The sequence below is a fragment of the Seriola dumerili genome, unplaced genomic scaffold (genome assembly GCF_002260705.1).
Source record: "Seriola dumerili isolate Sdu_G_001 unplaced genomic scaffold, Sdu_1.0 BDQW01000081.1, whole genome shotgun sequence".
Lineage (NCBI taxonomy): Eukaryota > Metazoa > Chordata > Actinopteri > Carangiformes > Carangidae > Seriola > Seriola dumerili.
The window spans coordinates 1,690,693-1,709,821 of record NW_019174336.1 but is presented as its reverse complement, the minus strand read 5'-3'; the positions used below and the strand labels follow the sequence as shown (position 1 = coordinate 1,709,821).

Below are 19,129 nucleotides of genomic sequence, written 5' to 3'. Positions count from 1 at the left end.
ATCTGACTGTACAGTTTCAGCAACAAGAAGATGGCTTTCAGCAACAGCTTGAAGAACAAGAATAGCATGGCAATGTTCTGACAACTGGTGTGTGCGCAGTGTGTGAGTTGTGTGCATGTGTATGTGTTTGTACATGTGTGTGGAATTGCCAAGACTTCACAGCTCTAGTAGACAGATTCTCAGTCTGATGAAACTACTCAAACTTATAGAAGTCCTTGTTCACCTTCAGCAGAAGCTGATTTTCAAAGTTTAAAGACTGAAGTCAGTCGAGCTGCACTGAAAAGCCTTTTGCAGGCAGCAGAGGCAGGCAGGGCTGTGTTTAGCTTGAGCAACAGATTGGAAACAGCTGGGTAAGATGTCAATATGTCTATACCTGTGTATACAGTGGGGCAAAAAAGTATTTAGTCACCAACCAATTGTGCAAGTTCTCCCACTTAAAAAGATGAGGCCTCTAATTTTCATCATAGGTACACTTCAACTATCAGAGACAAAATGAGGGAAAAAAAAAAAAAAAAAATATCCAGAAAAATCACATTGTCTGATTTTTAAAGAATTTATTTGCAAATTATGGTGGAAAATAAGTATTTGGTCAATAACAAAAGTTCATCTCAATACTTTGTTATTTACCCTTTGTTGGCAATGACAGAGGTCAAATATTTTCTGTAAGTCTTCACACACTGTTGCTGGTATTTTGGCCCGTTCCTCCATGCAGATCTCCTCTAGAGCGGTGATGTTTTGGGGCTGTCGCTGGGCAACACGGACTTTCAACTTCCTCCAAAGATTTTCTATGGGGTTGAGATATGGAGACTGGCTAGGCCACTCCAGGACCTTGAAATGCTTCTTACGAAGCCACTCCTTCGTTGCCCGGGCGGTGTGATTGGGATCATGGTCATGCTGAAAGACCCAGCCATGTTTCATCTTCAATGTCCTTGCTGATGGAAGGAGGTTTTCACTCAAAATCTCACCATACATGGCCCCATTCATTCTTTCCTTTACACGGATCAGTCGTCCTGGTCCCTTTGCAGAAAAACAGCCCCAAAGCATGATGTTTCCACCCCCATGCTTCACAGTAGGTATGGTGTTCTTTGGATGCAACTCAGCATTCTTTCTCCTCCAAACACGACAAGTTGAGTTTTTACCAAAAAGTTCTATTTTGGTTTCATCTGACCATATGACATTCTCCCAATCCTCTTCTGGATCATCCAAATGCTCTCTAGCAAACTTCAGACGGGCCTGGACATGTGCTGGCTGAAGCAGGGGGACACGTCTGGCACTGCAGGATCTGAGTCCCTGGCGGCGTAGTGTGTTACTGATGGTAGCCTTTGTTACTTTGGTCCCAGCTCTCTGCAGGTCATTCACTAGGTCCCCCCGTGTGGTTCTGGGATTTTTGCTCACCGTTCTTGTGATCATTTTGACCCCACGGGGTGAGATCTTGCGTGGAGCCCCAGATCGAGGGAGATTATCAGTGGTCTTGTATGTCTTCCATTTTCTAATAATTGCTCCCACAGTTGATTTCTTCACACCAAGCTGCTTACCTATTGCAGATTCAGTCTTCCCAGCCTGGTGCAGGTCCACAATTTTGTTTCCGGTGTCCTTTGACAGCTCTTTGGTCTTGGCCATAGTGGAGTTTGGAGTGTGACTGTTTGAGGTTGTGGACAGGTGTCTTTTATACTGATAACGAGTTCAAACAGGTGCCATTAATACAGGTAACGAGTGGAGGACAGAGGAGCCTCTTAAAGAAGAAGTTACAGGTCTGTGAGAGCCAGAAATCTTGCTTGTTTGTAGGTGACCAAATACTTATTTTACCGAGGAATTTACCAAGTAATTCATTAAAAATCCTACAATGTGATTTCCTGGATTCTTTCCCCCCATTCTGTCTCTCATAGTTGAAGTGTACCTATGATGAAAATTACAGGCCTCTCTCATCTTCTTAAGTGGGAGAACTTGCACAATTGGTGGCTGACTAAATACTTTTTTGCCCCACTGTATATGTATACCAGCTGTACATGTCAGGTATGCATCCAGTTGTTTGGTTGTTTCCTATGCGTGTACATGCTTCATATTTGAAGAGCTTGAAGAGTTGTCAGTAGGCTTCAGCAGAGGCTCGTCATGGTCAGGAAGATGCTCCTTGATGTAAATGAGACCTAAATCAGAAACAATACATTTTTATTATCTTTATCTTTATCGTCATCATCAAAAAAGTAAGTACACAAGTATACAAGTTCAGTGTTTTAAGAAGTGAAATGGGACACTTAGTGATAGTTTTCTTCTTACCTAGTTTGAGGATGTCTTAATCACTGATCCAAGAAGTTTTGAATTATGGATGAAGTATGTCTGTAGCACGCAGCTCTGGGTCAGATGTCATTTCCCCAAACCATTTCTTTAAACCGCTTTACAGGAAATCAACTAGCTGCTCGCAGAATCTCAGCGACACTTTTCTCAAGCTTGACCATGAGGGTGGTGATAGTGGGGAGCAGCCATCCCATCTGAATGTTGGATTCTCCCTGTAGTATATTTATTGCCTTGGCAACTGCACTCATGGTGTTGGTATATTCACCAAAAAGGCAATGTCAGCTGGACTGTACCTGACCCACACAAAAGAAAAGAAAACATGTTCTTCTACATAGGACTGCTATGCGTTCAGTTATATGTAATCTAACACACCAGTTATTTCAGATTAGACGGGATGTTTTGTAATTGCTCCTTATCCTTTCTTTTCATCATGTGAAAAGTTTCAGAACTAGATCTATCAAGGTAAGTGATTATTGTAATAAATCGAACATACATTATTTTTCAATCATAAAAAAGTAAATACAATAACATTTTTGAAGATCTCTTCACAGGTTCACCATAGAGGTAAATATTACTGTGGGTAATGAAACCGAAAGACACAAACAAACCTTCACCACTTACTCCAGAGAGTGTGAGACTTGGAGAAGGCTGACTGTGACAGCTTCTTGTAGGCCTCTGTCCTATTTGCATTGTTGGCATCCACTCTAGAAACCAAATTTAGCAAATGACAAGCGCACCGATGATGCTTCAGCAGTTGGTACTGAAGTCTATCATCTTCAGCCATAATGGCTTCAACACTGATGAATTCTACTTCCACCTCCTCATCATCAGGCCCATCTTCCTTCTTCCTCAACTACCTCTTTAGTGGTAACATTGTTGTTTTCATCTTCTCCAAACACACAAAATGCTTTGAGGAAGTTTGAGCCATTATCAGTCGTGGTTCTGACTATTTTTTGTCACGAATTTCACACTCTGAGTGTATGTCATTCATTGCACCTGCCAAGAGATCAAATGTATGAGCACCCTTCAACCACTTGCATGCAAGACCAACAGAATGCCTCTCAAAAGTGCTGGCATCCAGCCAATGTGCTGTAACTCAGATGAAACTCCTTGCAGTCCAGCAATCAGTTGTTGTGGCAATGTATGCAGTCGTCCTCATTGCTTCTTTCACCTGCTCCTTCATCACTGCTGTGGCTTTATCAATCTTGCGCCGCACAGTGCTTCGAAACATAACAGTGCAATTTGGCTGGAGATTTTAGACAAGGCTTTGAAATGATGATTGTTCAACAAGGGAGAAAGACACCTTTAACTATAAAGTTTAGTACTGCATGGTCAACTGACTTTTGTTTGACTTGTCTCCTCAAGCTCCATTTGTTTTAGTCTTGATGAAGATGTACCAGCCTCTGCTTTTCTCTTGCAGGCTCTCACAGTGAGTTCACTATATGTCTTGAGTCCATGCTTCTTCTGTAAAAGACAGTATGCAACTTCAGTTAAATAGGCTCTAGGTTTACTAAAATTGGCATGAAACGGATAAGTAAGGGACAATGGATGACGCAGCTTTTCGGTTTTAGAAATTAATGCACGTTCAAGGTGGTAATGAGGTCACGAGCAAAGTACCTCGAAGTGTAGTGATTTCTGCTACCCAGCACGGTGAAGTCCATTATCCCCAATGCCGGTTTAGATACGGGCGACAAGATCTGCTGTCGGGATATTGAACTGTTGGCAGTTGGTCTTAGACCGTACTATGTACTGAGGGAGTTCTCACACATTATCGCCATTGTTGTTTACATTCAACCACAAGCAGAGCCTGCAGTTGCGCGTGATGTCATCCACAAGACTGTTGCGAGAGGACAGACCCAGCACCCTGATGCATTCATTGCAATATCTGGGGATTTTCACAACGTCACTCTCACCTCTCACCTGACTGGCTTCACTCAATATTTTGACTGTCCCACAAGGAAAATAAGACACTGGATCTGTTGTATTCAAATGTCAAGGAGGCCTACACTGCTTCAGCTCTACCACCACTTGGCAGATCAGATCATAATCTGGTTTTTATTCAGCCTTCCTACAAGCCCTGTGTACTGAGGCAGGCTGCAACCACCCACTCATTCAGGAACTGGACCCCAGAGGCCAGTGAGTCTCTAAAAGACTGTTTTGAGTGCACAGATTGGAATGTCCTGTTGGAGACACAGGAAAATGATAAAAACAAGGACCCTGACCTTGATAGAATGGTTGAATGTACCACAGACTACATGAACTTCTGTATGGACACTGTAATACCAGCAAGGACTGTACACTGCTTTCCAAACAACAAACCCTGGATCACCAGGAACATCAAGACCCTCCTCAACCAGAAAAAGGAGGCCTTCAGGGATGGAGACAGGGAGAAGCTCAGGTGTGTGCAACATGAGCTGAAGAGGAGATTAAAGCAGACGAAGGAGGACTACAAAAAGAAAGTAGAGAGGAAGCTGCAGCACAACAACACCAGAGAGGTGTGGAAGGGGATGAGGACCATCACTGGCTATAAAGAGAAGAACAGCCAAGCAACATCAGGTGATGTGGACAAGGCCAATGAGTTCAACCTGTTCTACAACAGGTTTGACACAGCCTCACCTGTTCTCTCTCCCACTGCTTCAGCTGCAGCTTCTCCTACTGCATCTCCTCCACAACCTGAAACTGCAGCTGCAGCTCCCTCCACACTGGGGTCAAGTCTCCTGTCCTTTACAGCGGAGGAGGTGAGGGTGGAGGTTAAGAGACTACGTCCTGGAAAGGCAACAGGCCTAGATGGTGTGTGTCCAGGGCTGTTAAAGGACTGTGCAGCCCAGCTGACTGAACCTCTCCAGAGGATCTTTAACTTAAGCCTTCACACAGGGAGGGTCCCGGTCCTGTGGAAAACATCATGTCTTGTTCCGGTCCCTAAAGTAGGACGACCAGCTGAGATAAATGACTAGAGACCAGTGTCTCTCACATCACACATCATGAAGACCTGGAGCAGCTGCTTCTCCACCTTCTGAGGCCACAGGTTGAACTTGCACTAGAGTGGAGTGGAGTGGATGATGCCGTCCTTTACATGCTCCACCGGGCCCATTCTTACTTGGATGAGCCAGGTAGTTACATGAGGATTATGTTCTTTGATTTCTCAAGTGCATTTAACACCATCCAACCCCCCATCCTTAAAGACAAGCTGGAAGGGATGGGGGTGGATCCCTGCTTCACGTCCTGGATTGTGGATTACCTGACAAGACGACCACAGTACGTCAGGCTGGGTAACTGTGTCTCAGGGACAGTGATGAGCAGCACTGGGGCTCCACAGGGGACTGTTCTGGTTCCGTTCCTGTTCACCCTGTATATGGCCGACTTTAAATACAACTCTGAGTCCTGCCACATCCGCAAATACTTGGCTGACACTCCTCTTCCTGCCCGTATCACTAACGGGCAGGAAGAGGAGTACAGGGATCTGACGATGGCCTTCAGTGAATGGAGCGACAAGAACTGCCTCCTTCTGAACACCTCCAAGACCAAGGAGATGGTCATGGACTTTCGGAGGTCTAGGCCCACCCTTCAGCCAGTCAACATTTGAGGGAAGGACATTGAGGTGGTGCACACTTATAAATACCTAGGTGTGCACCTGGACAGTAAACTGGACTGGTCCCTGAACACTGATGCCATCTACCTGAAGGGGCAGAGCTGGTTCTTTTTCCTCAGGAAGCTCAGGTCCTTTGACGTTTGTAGTGAAACGCTGCACATGTTTTATCAGTCAGTGGTGGCCAGTGTACTCTTTTATGCTGCAATCTGCTGGGCTAGCAGCATGTCAGACATGAACACAAGGAGACTGGATAAGGTTGTAAAAAAAGGCTGGGTCTGTGCTTGGCAGGAGTCTGGACTCACTCAGGACTGTTGTGGGGAGACCCATGCAATGGAAGATGGAGGCCATCTTGGACAATACCAACCATCCTCTCCACAACATTCTGGCAGGACAGAGAAGCAGCTACAGGTGCAGCAAACGTCTCATCTCACTGCGCTGCAGAACAGAGAGGTTCAGGAGATCCTTTGTTCCCACTGCCATCAGGCTATACAACACCTCAGCCAGAGGAAGTGGACTAATCTAATTATTATTGTTCATTTATTATTAACTTTTTATTATTATTATTATTATTATTATCAACAATTAGCTAATGGACACATACATTTCCCCTACGGGATAAATAAAGTATCTATCTATCTATCTATCTATCTATCTAAAATCAGTCACACCATGAAAAGCTACTAAATAAACCACGATTCATTCATAATACAGATACACAATACGTGAATACAAACCTGTAGTTTCACACACATCATTTTTCAGGGCTGTGTGAAATTGTTAAGAATAATAAACCAGTCTGTGTGTCTTGTTTATATATATATATACTGTACATCTGACACATCTTTAAAAGGAAGAGAAAACATTATCCATTGTAAAGTTGGACAGAATAACATTTTAAACCAACTTGTTTTAGAATGCTGGATTGACCAAATACAGACACAACAAAGGTGCATTTGCTACTTTGATTTATTTGAAAGACTGTAGTATTGAAGCAGACTGTAGGTGGGTGCAGGTGACCAAAGAGCCTTTGTGAAATAACACTGTACAGTGCTTGGAAGTAATGGCAGTTACTATGAAGAGACTCATCAACAAAAACTTGTATGTGCCACATTTTTCATTTTTTATCACTTTATATACAAATGATGTTACTGTTTTTAGCTGAGAGCTGCTGGGGGGGCAAACTGTGGTGCAGTGGTCAGACAACAGTTCAGGATACAGTATTTTGGTGTTGTTTTAATTAGATTTGAAAAACCTAAACTAAGAACAGTCTGTACATCTGCTGGGTACAATTATCCGTGTGTGAAACACGTTACAGTCTGAATACAAGAAAAACTTATGTGTCATAAATGAGGTTTGGTGCATATGAATACAGTTTGATCTTTTGTGACCTGTAGCCCGCCAAAGTAAAGGCAGACATCAGTGGGTTAAAGTTTGAGTTTTGCAGACATGATGTTAAACTGATGCACAGAATGAGGCGACAGCGGGAAAATCATCTGTTCAGATTCTCTTCTTAAGTGTAAAATAGTCATTTTGCACAGAACCAACTACGTGTGGAGTCACTTCCTCTGCTGTGCAATGCATTGAGGCCTTTAGAAAAATAAACCTGATGTTCAACACAGTCAATGATTCATAAAAGCAATTTCACTGAGCAAGTCAAGTCAGGTAGATAGCTATAAAATTACAGACATCTCAGACTGTTAGAGCACAGTAAATATGGAAAATTCAACATAAAAGTCAGATTTACAACAATACAGTCGTCGCCTCGCTGCAACGTGCCGGAGTCATCGAGGAATTCTTGTCTGCAACATCAAACAAACTGAAAAGGCACATCACATTTCTCAAGCCGACATTTAAACCAGACATCCTTAGTGGAATCACATGAAACCTCACAATGTTTTACATGGTACACAACAATGTACCACACCACTTTTTAACGTACGCTTCAGGATACAGCTTCCTCTGGGATGGTCTGTAAAAACCCTGGGGAACATCTCCCTTCACATCAAAGAAGATGTTCTCCATTATTTACAGCACTGTGTTTAAGGCAACCCTGCTTTTCTACTACGAAAACAATGTTTCTGCAAATCAGCTCAGTGACCAGCATGGCGTCAGGCGTGCTCCAGTTACAGCACGTCTGACATACAGTCTCATCCTGGTATGAAAAGGTCAGCGGCCAAAGTTGGCACCCAATGACTGCACTGGATTTAAGTTTGGCTACAAATATTCTCACTGCACATTTATAAACTGATCAAAGAGCAAATTTGCCAAAAACTTTCACTTCCATGTTTAAGTCTTATACAGGAGACTTTGTGTGGTTGTGTTTGTTTTGTTGTTGCTGACACATCTCAGGTTTCTGGCTGTCTGTGTCCAGGATCAGGAGACCAGTGAGAGGTTTTAAGGTTTCTGCAGAGACCAGGATGAAGCACATCAGTAACAGTTTCCTCATCTGTCTCAGTTTCCACGTCCATCTGTGATTGTTCATGTGTGTCCAGAGAAGGACTCTGTTCTGAGGAAGAAACAGATAAAAATAAAATGCTTTGGTCCATGCATGATCTATCTTGGCTGTTCAGGTTCATATACTCCAGAGCACACGTGACGGTGGCTCAGATCCTCGCAGTCTGTTGTTTGGAGTCCTTGCTGGCGTCTACCCGTTCTCCTTCCACAGTACTAGGTGAATGCTATGGTCGGGCATGCTGGTGGCAAAAACCAGTCCAGAGTCATTTCCCCCGTCCAGCCCATTGAGCCAGGAGGTGACGCCGGCCAGGAAGCTGGATCCTCGTTTGGATTTCCTGTAAGCGGGTAGAGGCCAGCGGCCCGAGATGGCCTCTGTCCTCAGGTCCATCACATACAGGAAGTGGTTGTCAAAAAGGAGCGCGAACACCTCGCCGTAGCTGAGCAGGGACAGGTTGGCTGGGTCCTGTGTTTTTATCACCCTGGGAACAGCAGAACATAGAGTCTGATCATATTCTTAAATAATATAACACACTTCTCTTGTACAAAGTTCCTGTGATGAAACATAAAGAAAACTCACTTTTAAGGTTTTGGTTTGCATTTGCATTGTTTTACATTGCAACAGTGGAAAACAGTTGATGTATTGAACACAAAGTTCTACATCTTTTCCTCTTTGGACATGTTGCTACAGTGTTAAAACGTAATGCTTTGTTAACAACTGGTATTGCTAACAATATCAACAACAAGCACACAACAACAATAACAAGCTTCTGACTTGTACCTGAACATGGTCAACACGTCTGAGTCCTGTGGTACATGGAACTCAGCACAACAGCTGGACTTCCACTGTCTCTGTCTATCAGGAGGAATCTATTAGTGAATGTGACACTGCCTTCCACTAAAGGGATGTGGAGTCCAGTGATTTCTAACAGGGCATAATTCAGTAAGACAAAGAACTACTATTGTAATGGAACTCATAAACCAGAATTATATACAGTTTACTAATCTTAAAAAAGTGAATTTGCTGTCATTAAACTCTGATGTGAAAGACTATGTTCCAGAATGTCCCTCCAGAATGTTGCGATGTCGCAATCGGAATAATTAACGCAAATTCAACCAATCCCCATGAAATCTGTGGAACCTTGCATTTTTGTCCAATCAACACAACTTTTCCGCAAATTCGATCAAATATCTGATCAAATAGCTGAACCAATCACACCAGTCCCTGCGCAAAACCTAGATTTACGTCACCAAACTCATTTCCTTGTTTCTGATTATGGAGCATGTTGTGAAGCTGTAGACATGTGTGACATGAACGTCTCACATTTACCAACAAAAATGACTGTTAAAGGCCGTGTAAAGCAATTCCCAGATGTTTTGCACCACAGCGGGTTAAATAGTCTTGTACCGCATGCAACACTGTGGTGGAACCACAGGTGTAGAGCTGCCGCAGCCACCGGAAAGACGCTCCGCTACTTTTATTCTCCTGATGAAGTAAAATATCTACAGTTCAAATAATCCTGTTGATATTTATCTTCATTTTAAGGAGCTTGAAGATCCGATCATCACTAAAGTGGTTGTTATGTAGAGAACTAATAAAAACAAATGAAGTGGTCAAAATTCTCATATTGACATTTAAGGTGTATTGATTGATTTCCAAACATCAATCACACATCAAGTAACACTCAAGAAAACGTTCCACCTTAAAAGTGTTCGGTAGCTGCCGGTAGCCTCTGAGCTGCTCAGTGAATGGGGGGGTGGGGGGTTCTTCACAAGGTTATTATAAAGATCAGCTCTACCTGTGATTAAGACGGAGCAGAGGAGCAGAATCGCTTGTTCTTTTTCACTGATTTGTGAAGACTGGGACATGGACACATTTTTCTATTGTGTCCGTTGTTTTGTCCTTCTGTTCTGTTTTAGTCTCTTTTATCTAACTAGTGCTGTTTAATACTTTGTGACATCTGCTGCCCACAAAAAACATAAACTGACATTTTTGCCTAATGCACACACACTACACAATAGGATTCATTACTTCATCACAAAGAGACAAATACGTGTCGTCACATATAAATTTTACCTGAGAATCTTGAAACTGGCGAAGTCCCACTGATAAACTCCGAGGTCAGAGCTGCAGACGATGTAGCGTCCGTCAAACTGCAGGCGAGGCTGGAGGCTGATGCTGCGGTCCTCTGACACCGACAGGGTCTTCAGACACTTACAGTTGATTTCTCTCCCTAAAGGCCAAACCTGCAGGAGAAACACAGTGTTTGTTCCATCCTCTGGATCCTTCATGTACAGCAGCTCATAGGTGAGAATAAAAATCAAAACTGCATTACCTTAATCTCATACTTATCAGCACTTAGGAGGATGTGGTCACCAGGACTGTGCATCATAGACTCCACTTCACTTTTCTGCAGTATCACCTGTAAAGGAGATAACAACACGTGATGCACATTTCAACAGACATCGAGCATTTGAAGGCTAAAACCATGAAACCGGGTAAAGCGAGCTGACCTTGGTGACCCACTCAGTGTGCCCAGTAAGAGTGTTGAGGCAAGCACCAGCAGACAGGGCCCAGACCTTCACAGAGAAGTCTGCAGAGCCGCTGACCAGCACGTCCAGCTCATCATTGTAGTCCACGCTGAAGACTGAGCACACACAAAACATTTGTCTTTTTAAAACCAGCTGCAAATATCATTAAAAGGTCAGAACATCAAATGAATTCATGTAGTTTTTATATATTGGGAAATGGCTGTTGTTTAATTTATACCCATTAAAAGCAGAGTTTGTAGAGTTTATGGCCCAAGCTGCAGGAATAGTCCCAACAGGCTTCATTTCATCATATTTAAACACTGTATGTCCCTGAATGAAATGTGCAACACAAATGAACCCAGCAGCAGACATCTTCAGAAAAACCCACCTGCTCCTGTGTGGCCGCGGAACTGTTGGATTTTAGCCCCTGTGCTCCACTCCCAGCATGCAATAGTGTTGTCGAAGGACCCAGTCACCAACTTCTGTTCATCAAATTTCACTGTGGCGCAGGTGTGCGTCTGGATCCCGTAGATGCACTGCCCCGTGCGCACGTCCCACAGTTTGGCAGAGAGGTCGTCAGATCCTGGGGAAAGAGAAGACGTCCATGTTGTTGCTGTAAACTCCGACTGTCACACCTGCTCCAGACTGACACAGTGACAAACTGAGTTTAGGTGAAGGACGTGTATCCATGTGTCAGTACAGGTGTGTTACTGTTGAGGTGATCAGATCAACAAATAAGTAAGACTATAAAGCTGTTAAGTGTATTGATTTGTTTTTGTACTAACTGCAGAAACATATAGTACACAGATACGGATACTGTATGCAGTCAGTGTGTAGTACAGGATTAATAAACACTGCTGAACACGGAGTTATAATGGCTTAAATTTCAATGTGGAAAGGTTACAGTTATTAAGAAATGTTAAGAGCCATTTTTAACATAAAACAACAACAATCAACATTCACACCCGGGTCACATGACTCTGCAGTACACGCTCCTGCTCTGATCAGCATTTATGTAAACACAACACCAGCGTGAACGCACTAATTTTCGATCCCTACATAGGACGTCTGTGTGTGTGCTCTGTAACTGCATGTGATGACATCGCTCCTTGCAGTTGCTCGTGTCCTCAGTCTGAACTGAAGGGCAAACAGGACCGGCAGTGGAAAAGGGGACAATACGGCTTTTATTAGCGGCTTTACCCGTGTTTAAAAAACCTGCATATACCTGCTAATTTTGGTGGAAAAAGTGTATAAGACATTCAAATGAGCTAACATGCACAATATCTAGGCCCTGAAACTGACACACCTAAATGGAATGCAGCCACTCTCAAGCGTTTCCCCAGCAGACTTTTCTGTCAAAATATCTGCTACGAGAAAGATAACAAATCCGGAAGATGATAGTGTGTCCTCCCCAACAGTCAACTGGTCAAAATAAGTGAAAGCTTAAATAAATTGAAGGGTGTAGGTTAGAGTTGTGCCAGTGGAAATTGAACTCTGTGAGAGTGATCACCGATAGCTCACGCCTTTTCCAATATTAAGGCAATATTTGGCTTGTTTTCTCATTAATGTAGAAACTTAATATTGATGTAATTATTTGTAGTAATAAATTAATATTACATTTTATTTGCCCTTCCATAGTTTGAGCAGGTGATTGTCATTGAAGCACTGTTTGCTGCGTGTCGGTGCCGCGCTGGGATTCAACAGAGATTGATAGACAGACCGTGTCACTTAGTTGTGTTTCTAAGTTGCTGTTGTAAAAAGAACTTTGGGTTCTAACAGGGAAGAGAAGGGACGGTCAACAAGAGAAAGAGAGAGAGCTGACAGCCATAAACAGCTGTTTCTACACACTTCCTCCTGCTGATTAGTGTGAATGCTCTGATTATTAAACTTACATAATTAATGCTTTGTTTGTGATGACAACTTTGTTTAATTTTAGCACAGCCATAAAATGCATGACTACTGTCACCACTCAGGGTATCCCAGAAAGAGCCAGAGAGTAATGAGCAAAATTCAACATGCGCTTTCCTCTCTCTCTCATTAGGTAACGATAGGACGCTCTGACTATGGATATGACGACACAACGCTAGTGTAGGTGAACCATGTGTGTGGAGCCCCAGCAAAAGTATATTTTTCTAAAATGGCGTAATCATAAAAGGACGTAATCATCAGCAGCAGGTCCACAGCTCACTTGATGTCACAGCAAGTGGTGAGCGGGCACCGATTTCAAATACACTGAGCTTCCATAGATTATGTTGCAACAGCGGACGGAAAATGAACACATACCGTGCAATCTGACAAAAGCTCCAAATAATGCCTGCTCTCCAATATCCATAGCATCCAGCTGCACCACATTCTACACATTCACATCACATCACCCTTTCCCCACTCCGCTGTCTTTAAGCAGCCAGACAAATTATGCATTTCATTTGTCACTGACTTTGACTATATTTTATGAGAAAGAGAGAGAGTGAGTGAGAGAGAGAGAGAAGTGGAACAGTCTCGTTCAAACCTCTGTTCAGCTTTCAACAGGGTTCGATGCAGTTCAGTTCAGATCAGCTCATAAACACCATCAAGCATTTACTAACTAGCAGTTATTACCAAGCTGCTCTGCTGCAGATAAAATCATCATTTATGAACACAGGTTCATGACAGCAGCTACACTGACATTTAAACTGTCACAGAGAAAATAAGATGGATCCGACCCTGTGGTCAGAGATGAGAACATTTTCAACACTTCTACAGTGGAAAGTGGTCTCAGAGTTTTGGACCCCATGGTACTGTGTGTAACTCGAGGCTGATTCTAACTCTGATTCTTTCCCACATTGAAAATAAACCAGAGCGACAATGTACCTGTGCAGAGGAGGCCGTCCTTATAGTAGAGGGCGTATACTCGAGCACTATGGCCGATGAGGGACGATGTCTCAAACGCCTCCTGGTCCTTCAGCTGCATCATGCGCAGTTTAGCCTTCAGGTAGACCCCCTTCCAGTGTGATGCATCCTGAATGGACTCATCAATCCTCCAGCCCAGCTCCCGACACACTCCCTGCCACACCTCTGTGCACGAGTTTATCACCTGCGAGGAGACAGACATGGAGGCACTTTCAGTAAAGCTGCTGCACAGTACTTGTAAGTTTCTGTGCATTGTTTTGTCAATGTGGTGTTTATATTCTGAAACTATCATGTCAGTAAGTTCTCTTCATTTAACCAGTGATCAATCTTTTTTGTTGTTAAATAAATACATTTCCTGCCTATTTGGAGCAATTAAAACATCTTGTAACTGCAACTTTTGAAACTAGTGTACACTAGAGTACACTATTTTTGGTACCTTCTTGTCTCTTTTCAATTTATTTGAAATTTAGATCGAAATCATGATGACATTTGGTGCTAGCTTTTGATCCTATGTGCTATTGGTATATTTCTGTCAACATAAAAAAAGAAAAAAGTGATTTGAAATTACCCAGAATACCTTGCCTTTTACAAGCAAAGACAGAAATTTTATTTGCACCGACACAGTCGGTGTGGGTAAAAAGTCATTTGTGCAGCAGCATCAATGAAAACTGAGTTCATGAGCAGTGAAGGTCAAAGAACACCACACAATAACTGTCTATGCTCCGTGATTTAATGTAATGACCATCCTCTGTGTAAAATATCTATTGGATTGAAATGGTCTATTGGCTGTATTCTAAATTTTTACTTTTACAATTCAAAGTAGCGCACCTGTGTTAACTGCAGTCCAGATTGACAAATAAAGCATGACATTACTTTCATGTTCTCTTTGTTTCTCATCATTCATGGACATTTTTCTTTTTAAATTCTTTATAACCTGCATCCTGGGTCATTAGGGAGAGTCTAGACTTTATTTACAATATTCTAACTTGTTGTTGCTGCCTGTCTTAGTAATAAACACACGTGTCATTTACATTCAGTCATATATGATGCATATATGAAATCAGTTACCATACATGTAGTTGAAACTATCCTGATTTTTGTTTCCATTTTCCTTACAATGTTTAGTTATTTCTACATGTGGGACATACAAGTCCATACCTGGATACATTTACGAGCTAAATATCAACGCAGAACACTTCAAGTGAACTGCCAGGTGATTGAGCTGGGCCACCTTAATCAAGAAGTGACGTTGCTTCAGATGATGCCTGTAAGGGAGGAACGTCTCATAAATGTTTTCCTTGTGTGTTTCATGGGAGGGAGACATTTAAGGGAAATGAGAAGCACCCGGTTAACACTACCAGACATCAGGGAGCATGATATTTACCTTATTCCACTGCTTGCAGACCAGGCAGCAGGTGAGCAGGGTCTGAGGGTCCAGCCAGCGCAGCAGGTAGAAGGCCAGCTCCAGGGGAAGGAGGCGCAGGAAGTCACGCTTGAGCAGCGTCTCCAGCCCATTAGACAGATGACGGAGCTGGACAGCACCACTTAAAGATATGAGGTGGTCCAGAGAATGGTTGCGCTGCTGGTCATTTAGAGTAAGGAAAGTGGCAGAGACTGACTCCAGCCACCCCTCAAAGGCTGCCTTCTCCATGGGCACATGAGAGCAACCTGCAACACCTGCAAGAACAATGACGGGTCTTAATTCAGCCCATTATGAACGTTACACGAGACGACATGATTATCTCCAGCAGCCAGAGTAGGAATCTGATAAATATTATATATGGAATAAAAATGATCCCAAAGTGTTGTCTTCAAACATGCTGCGTTTTCCTGACCAATAAAAAAATCCCAGAGATATTCAATTTGCTCGGTATCATTCAAAAATTGTAGATATCAGTACTGATACAGACACCTTGGTTTTGATACCGATTCTTAACAATACCTTTTTCCAATATCAATTTGATCAAATCCCTTGTATCAAAAAGAAAATCACAACACGCATTATAGTACAAATTTTAGTTTTACTTCAGTTTAATTTTGAAGCTCGGTCTCTTCACTCACTCAGACATGTTTGTATAAATAAACAGCCCATCACCAGCATTATTAGATCTTGGTCCAAGCATGCTGCATGCTGATTGGCTAATGAGATTTACTCATTTACTCCTAAGGTATCAACATTTGGTATTGAATGAGAAAGTATTTTTCCATCCTTGATAGAATCAATCCAATTTGTTCAGCCCATAAAAGTATCTAAGATCGATACCCAGCCAGAGTTATAGCAAATGTATTACAGTTTTACTTTAATCAAATTTGTTATTGAATTATTTACTGTTTATTGATCAATCAATTAATAATCAATTCTGAATTAGATGAAACAAATAATGGAGTGTGAGGTGTAAATTTTAATGTTTAATAACTATGGGTTGTTTAGCTGTGAATTTTATGACATAAAACAACATAATACAGATACAAAATATTACCAAATGTCAACTACATCAGTGAAGATCTTGCTATATTACTATAGATTAATAAGTTCCTGTTCCATCAGTATTAATTAGTATCAGATAACTGAAATCGCTTGAACCACTTTGAATGACAACAACAGCATCTCATGCAAAAATGAAAGTTACACAGATTATTGTTGGGAGATTTGCTGATTTTGAAAATTGATAAATGATCATTTTTGAAAATATATTTCAGTAATTATTCAGACTATTATTATTATTATAGTTATTTCACTCAATTAAATCAATAAAATGTCCAAACATTTGCTGGTAACAGATGTTGTCTTCTGTGTCGTGTCATCTCACTGTAAACTTTAAGATGATGTATGGTGATGTATGAGTTATCAAATTAATCACGATACCAATTTGTAGTAGCTTCAGAATCCATAAATGTGGCTAGAAAGAATATTTTTGAAGTTTTGTTGGATAATAGCAGACACAGCGGCATATGGTTTTAGCTGTGATAAACTGTCAACAATGTGTAGTTCAAAATCCATGAGTCAGTATTTCAGTTAGTTACTTAGTTGGAGAACATATTATATTCATGAGCCAGCAATGTCACCCGGCTGATATGTAAATTAAACTGCGGACACACATTTGTATTTGTACAATTTAAATGCTGTCAGTAAGTTGTGACTGTAAAATAAAAACAAAAACAGCTGAAGGCTTTAGCAGCAGGCTTCAGACAGCTCACTTAGCTATGGATGGGCTATAAAAACAATGCTGGCGTCCTATGTAATCCATGTATGTATCTGGTACATGTTTCATTTAATAACATAACTAATCTAGAGGTAATCAACTTTACGAGCAACTGTATCTGCTTATGCATTCATGTCTAAATTAGCTACTTGGCTAGTTAGCAACTTTTGCAGCTAACGTTAGCTAAGTAACACTACTACAATTTAATAGCAAGTTAGCTACGACTGGTAACACCCCTCCCAAAAAATGAATGAACAGCATCTGCTAGTAAATAAAATTACATTTTAAAATATTAACTCAAAATGTCCATCAACCTGGGAGTTGCAGGGAGTTCCTTTATCGCCACTTTCCTTGGCTTAGTGAGTTCACATATCGAAGTTAGCTGTCGTAAGCTAACCTGTCAGCAAGCAAGTTGAAAGGATTGTCCAAGTAACCTAGCTCCGTAGCTAACGTTAGCTAACCACCATGATGAGAGGACTTGATTCTGTTAATTGCGAACTACATAATGTCTGTAATGGAATAGTGTTCTATACATTTCCCAAGAAGAGAGTTTTTAGGCTAGGTGGTGGGATACAATGATAGCAGGATCTGACAGCTTGAAAACCAAAAGATAATGGAAACGCTATCCTGGTCTGGTGTTTCTGTTTCACCCTTCGCTCTGTCTTACAGGAGGCGGCGTAGGAGCGTTTGCTAACTCTGCCCCGGAAACAACATGAATGAATTGAGCGCGTTCAGAGAAGAAAGTCAGTATCATACCGCCACACATACACATTAATTCATTTTTTGCTTGGCATTTTTCTCTTCACAAGTCTTAATTTGCCTGTGAGGCAACACTGTGGTAATCAAATGTCAAACTTCACAGGTAAAGTAGCTTCCGGTGTCGCGCACAATGTGGGACGGTGTGAAATATATTACTCGGGCTGGGCTACTTATGTCTGGCTCTGTCAGTGGTTCCGTTATATCTGCACAGCGGCGGTGTCAGATATTTGGTAGTGGGTTATCGTGAGGTTCGGTGGAGCCACAATTTCAAACTCTGTATTCAATGCAAGGACGACTTTCTCTCTGACAGTAGCGCGCTTATTAAACCACGCGAGATAATAAGGGGTCAGGTACAGCAGCTTGCTGAAATGCGCTGAGGAATAATCACCACCAGAGGGCAAACACATAACGAATTTGATATGATTTCTTGCACATAGTTTTGATTCTTCTTTCCCTGAAACACTTGATCCTACACTTCACACAATGCAGCTTGATAGTGAGTTTTCATTAGTCCCATATATAAGACGTACAAATAAAATAAAAAAACATGTAAAAATGATATATGAAACCTATTAGAAATTGGAACAATTTCATATATTGACATATATGTTTAGCCCATACAAATATGTATGTATATGTACGTATGCTTATATTGTACACATATGTTACATAAATATGTGTCCATCCCAAAGCCCATCAATATATATAGATATATACAGTGGGTTCCATGAGTCTGTGACAATTTATAGACATGTTTAAAATGATTGAGAAATTAATAATAAATACATATATAAGATAAGTAGAATGTTTATATGTATGTTGTTTTAATGAACTTGCATATATAAATTAAATATACATTAGTTGACATATATGGTCACAACATGTTATATCATATACAAATTCATCATATAAATAATTTAAATGAATGTACATATAAAACTTTACTATGGGTATGGGTATTATTATATCTTCATATATCCAGGGGATGTATATACAGTATGTGATAATCTATGGCAACATCAGCCTTGATAAAGGGTGATGCATGTCATATGTTACATTTCTGTATGGGAAGGGTAGTATTTCCTGCAGTGTAAACTTAACCTTACAATTTAGACTGAATAAAACTAAAAGCATAGTTTATCAAATAGTTCATCATATCCACTGCCTTGTTTCCCCTTCAACTCCTGAAGCATGTATGATGCAGAGACTCAGGTCAGGTCTTTTGTTTCCCCAAGAATTCACATTTCTGGGCTTGTGTCCAAATCTAATCCCTAATACTGGAGTTCTAGTGAAGCGGGTAACTTCTCTGGCACCCTCCTAACACCTCTTTATGTCTGCCAAGTCATGGAACTACAACCTGGCACAGCCATCTCAACCATTTTCTCTTTCTCACTGGGCCTCAATAGGCATTTGT

The 19,129-nt window shown here is 41.5% G+C and overlaps 1 protein-coding gene across 1 annotated transcript; it reads right to left on the bottom strand.

The window, feature by feature from the left end:
• Positions 1-6,865: 6,865 nt before the first annotated feature.
• Positions 6,866-17,594, bottom strand: fbxw2 (F-box and WD repeat domain containing 2). The gene is made up of 8 exons (XM_022744643.1): positions 17,271-17,594; positions 15,138-15,430; positions 13,715-13,937; positions 11,253-11,447; positions 10,847-10,980; positions 10,669-10,755; positions 10,410-10,579; positions 6,866-8,814 (listed from the first exon to the last, which is right to left on the bottom strand). The coding sequence occupies exons 2-8, from the start codon at positions 15,402-15,404 to the stop codon at positions 8,526-8,528; spliced, it is 1,365 nt and encodes a 454-aa protein (XP_022600364.1). The 5' UTR covers positions 15,405-15,430; positions 17,271-17,594; the 3' UTR covers positions 6,866-8,525.
• Between the last annotated feature and the right edge of the window lie 1,535 nt (positions 17,595-19,129).

What these genes read in the sequence shown, in the direction of transcription:
- fbxw2 (XM_022744643.1), bottom strand. Translation starts at nt 15,404, where the DNA reads ATGGAGAAGGCAGCCTTTGAGGGGTGGCTGGAGTCAGTCTCTGCCACT. An exon ending in TCTGCAAGCAGTGGAATAAG is followed by an intron (nt 13,938 to 15,137) that starts GTAAATATCATG and finishes GTCTCCTCGCAG; the next exon opens with GTGATAAACTCGTGCACAGA. An exon ending in GGACGGCCTCCTCTGCACAG is followed by an intron (nt 11,448 to 13,714) that starts GTACATTGTCGC and finishes CTCTTTCCCCAG; the next exon opens with GATCTGACGACCTCTCTGCC.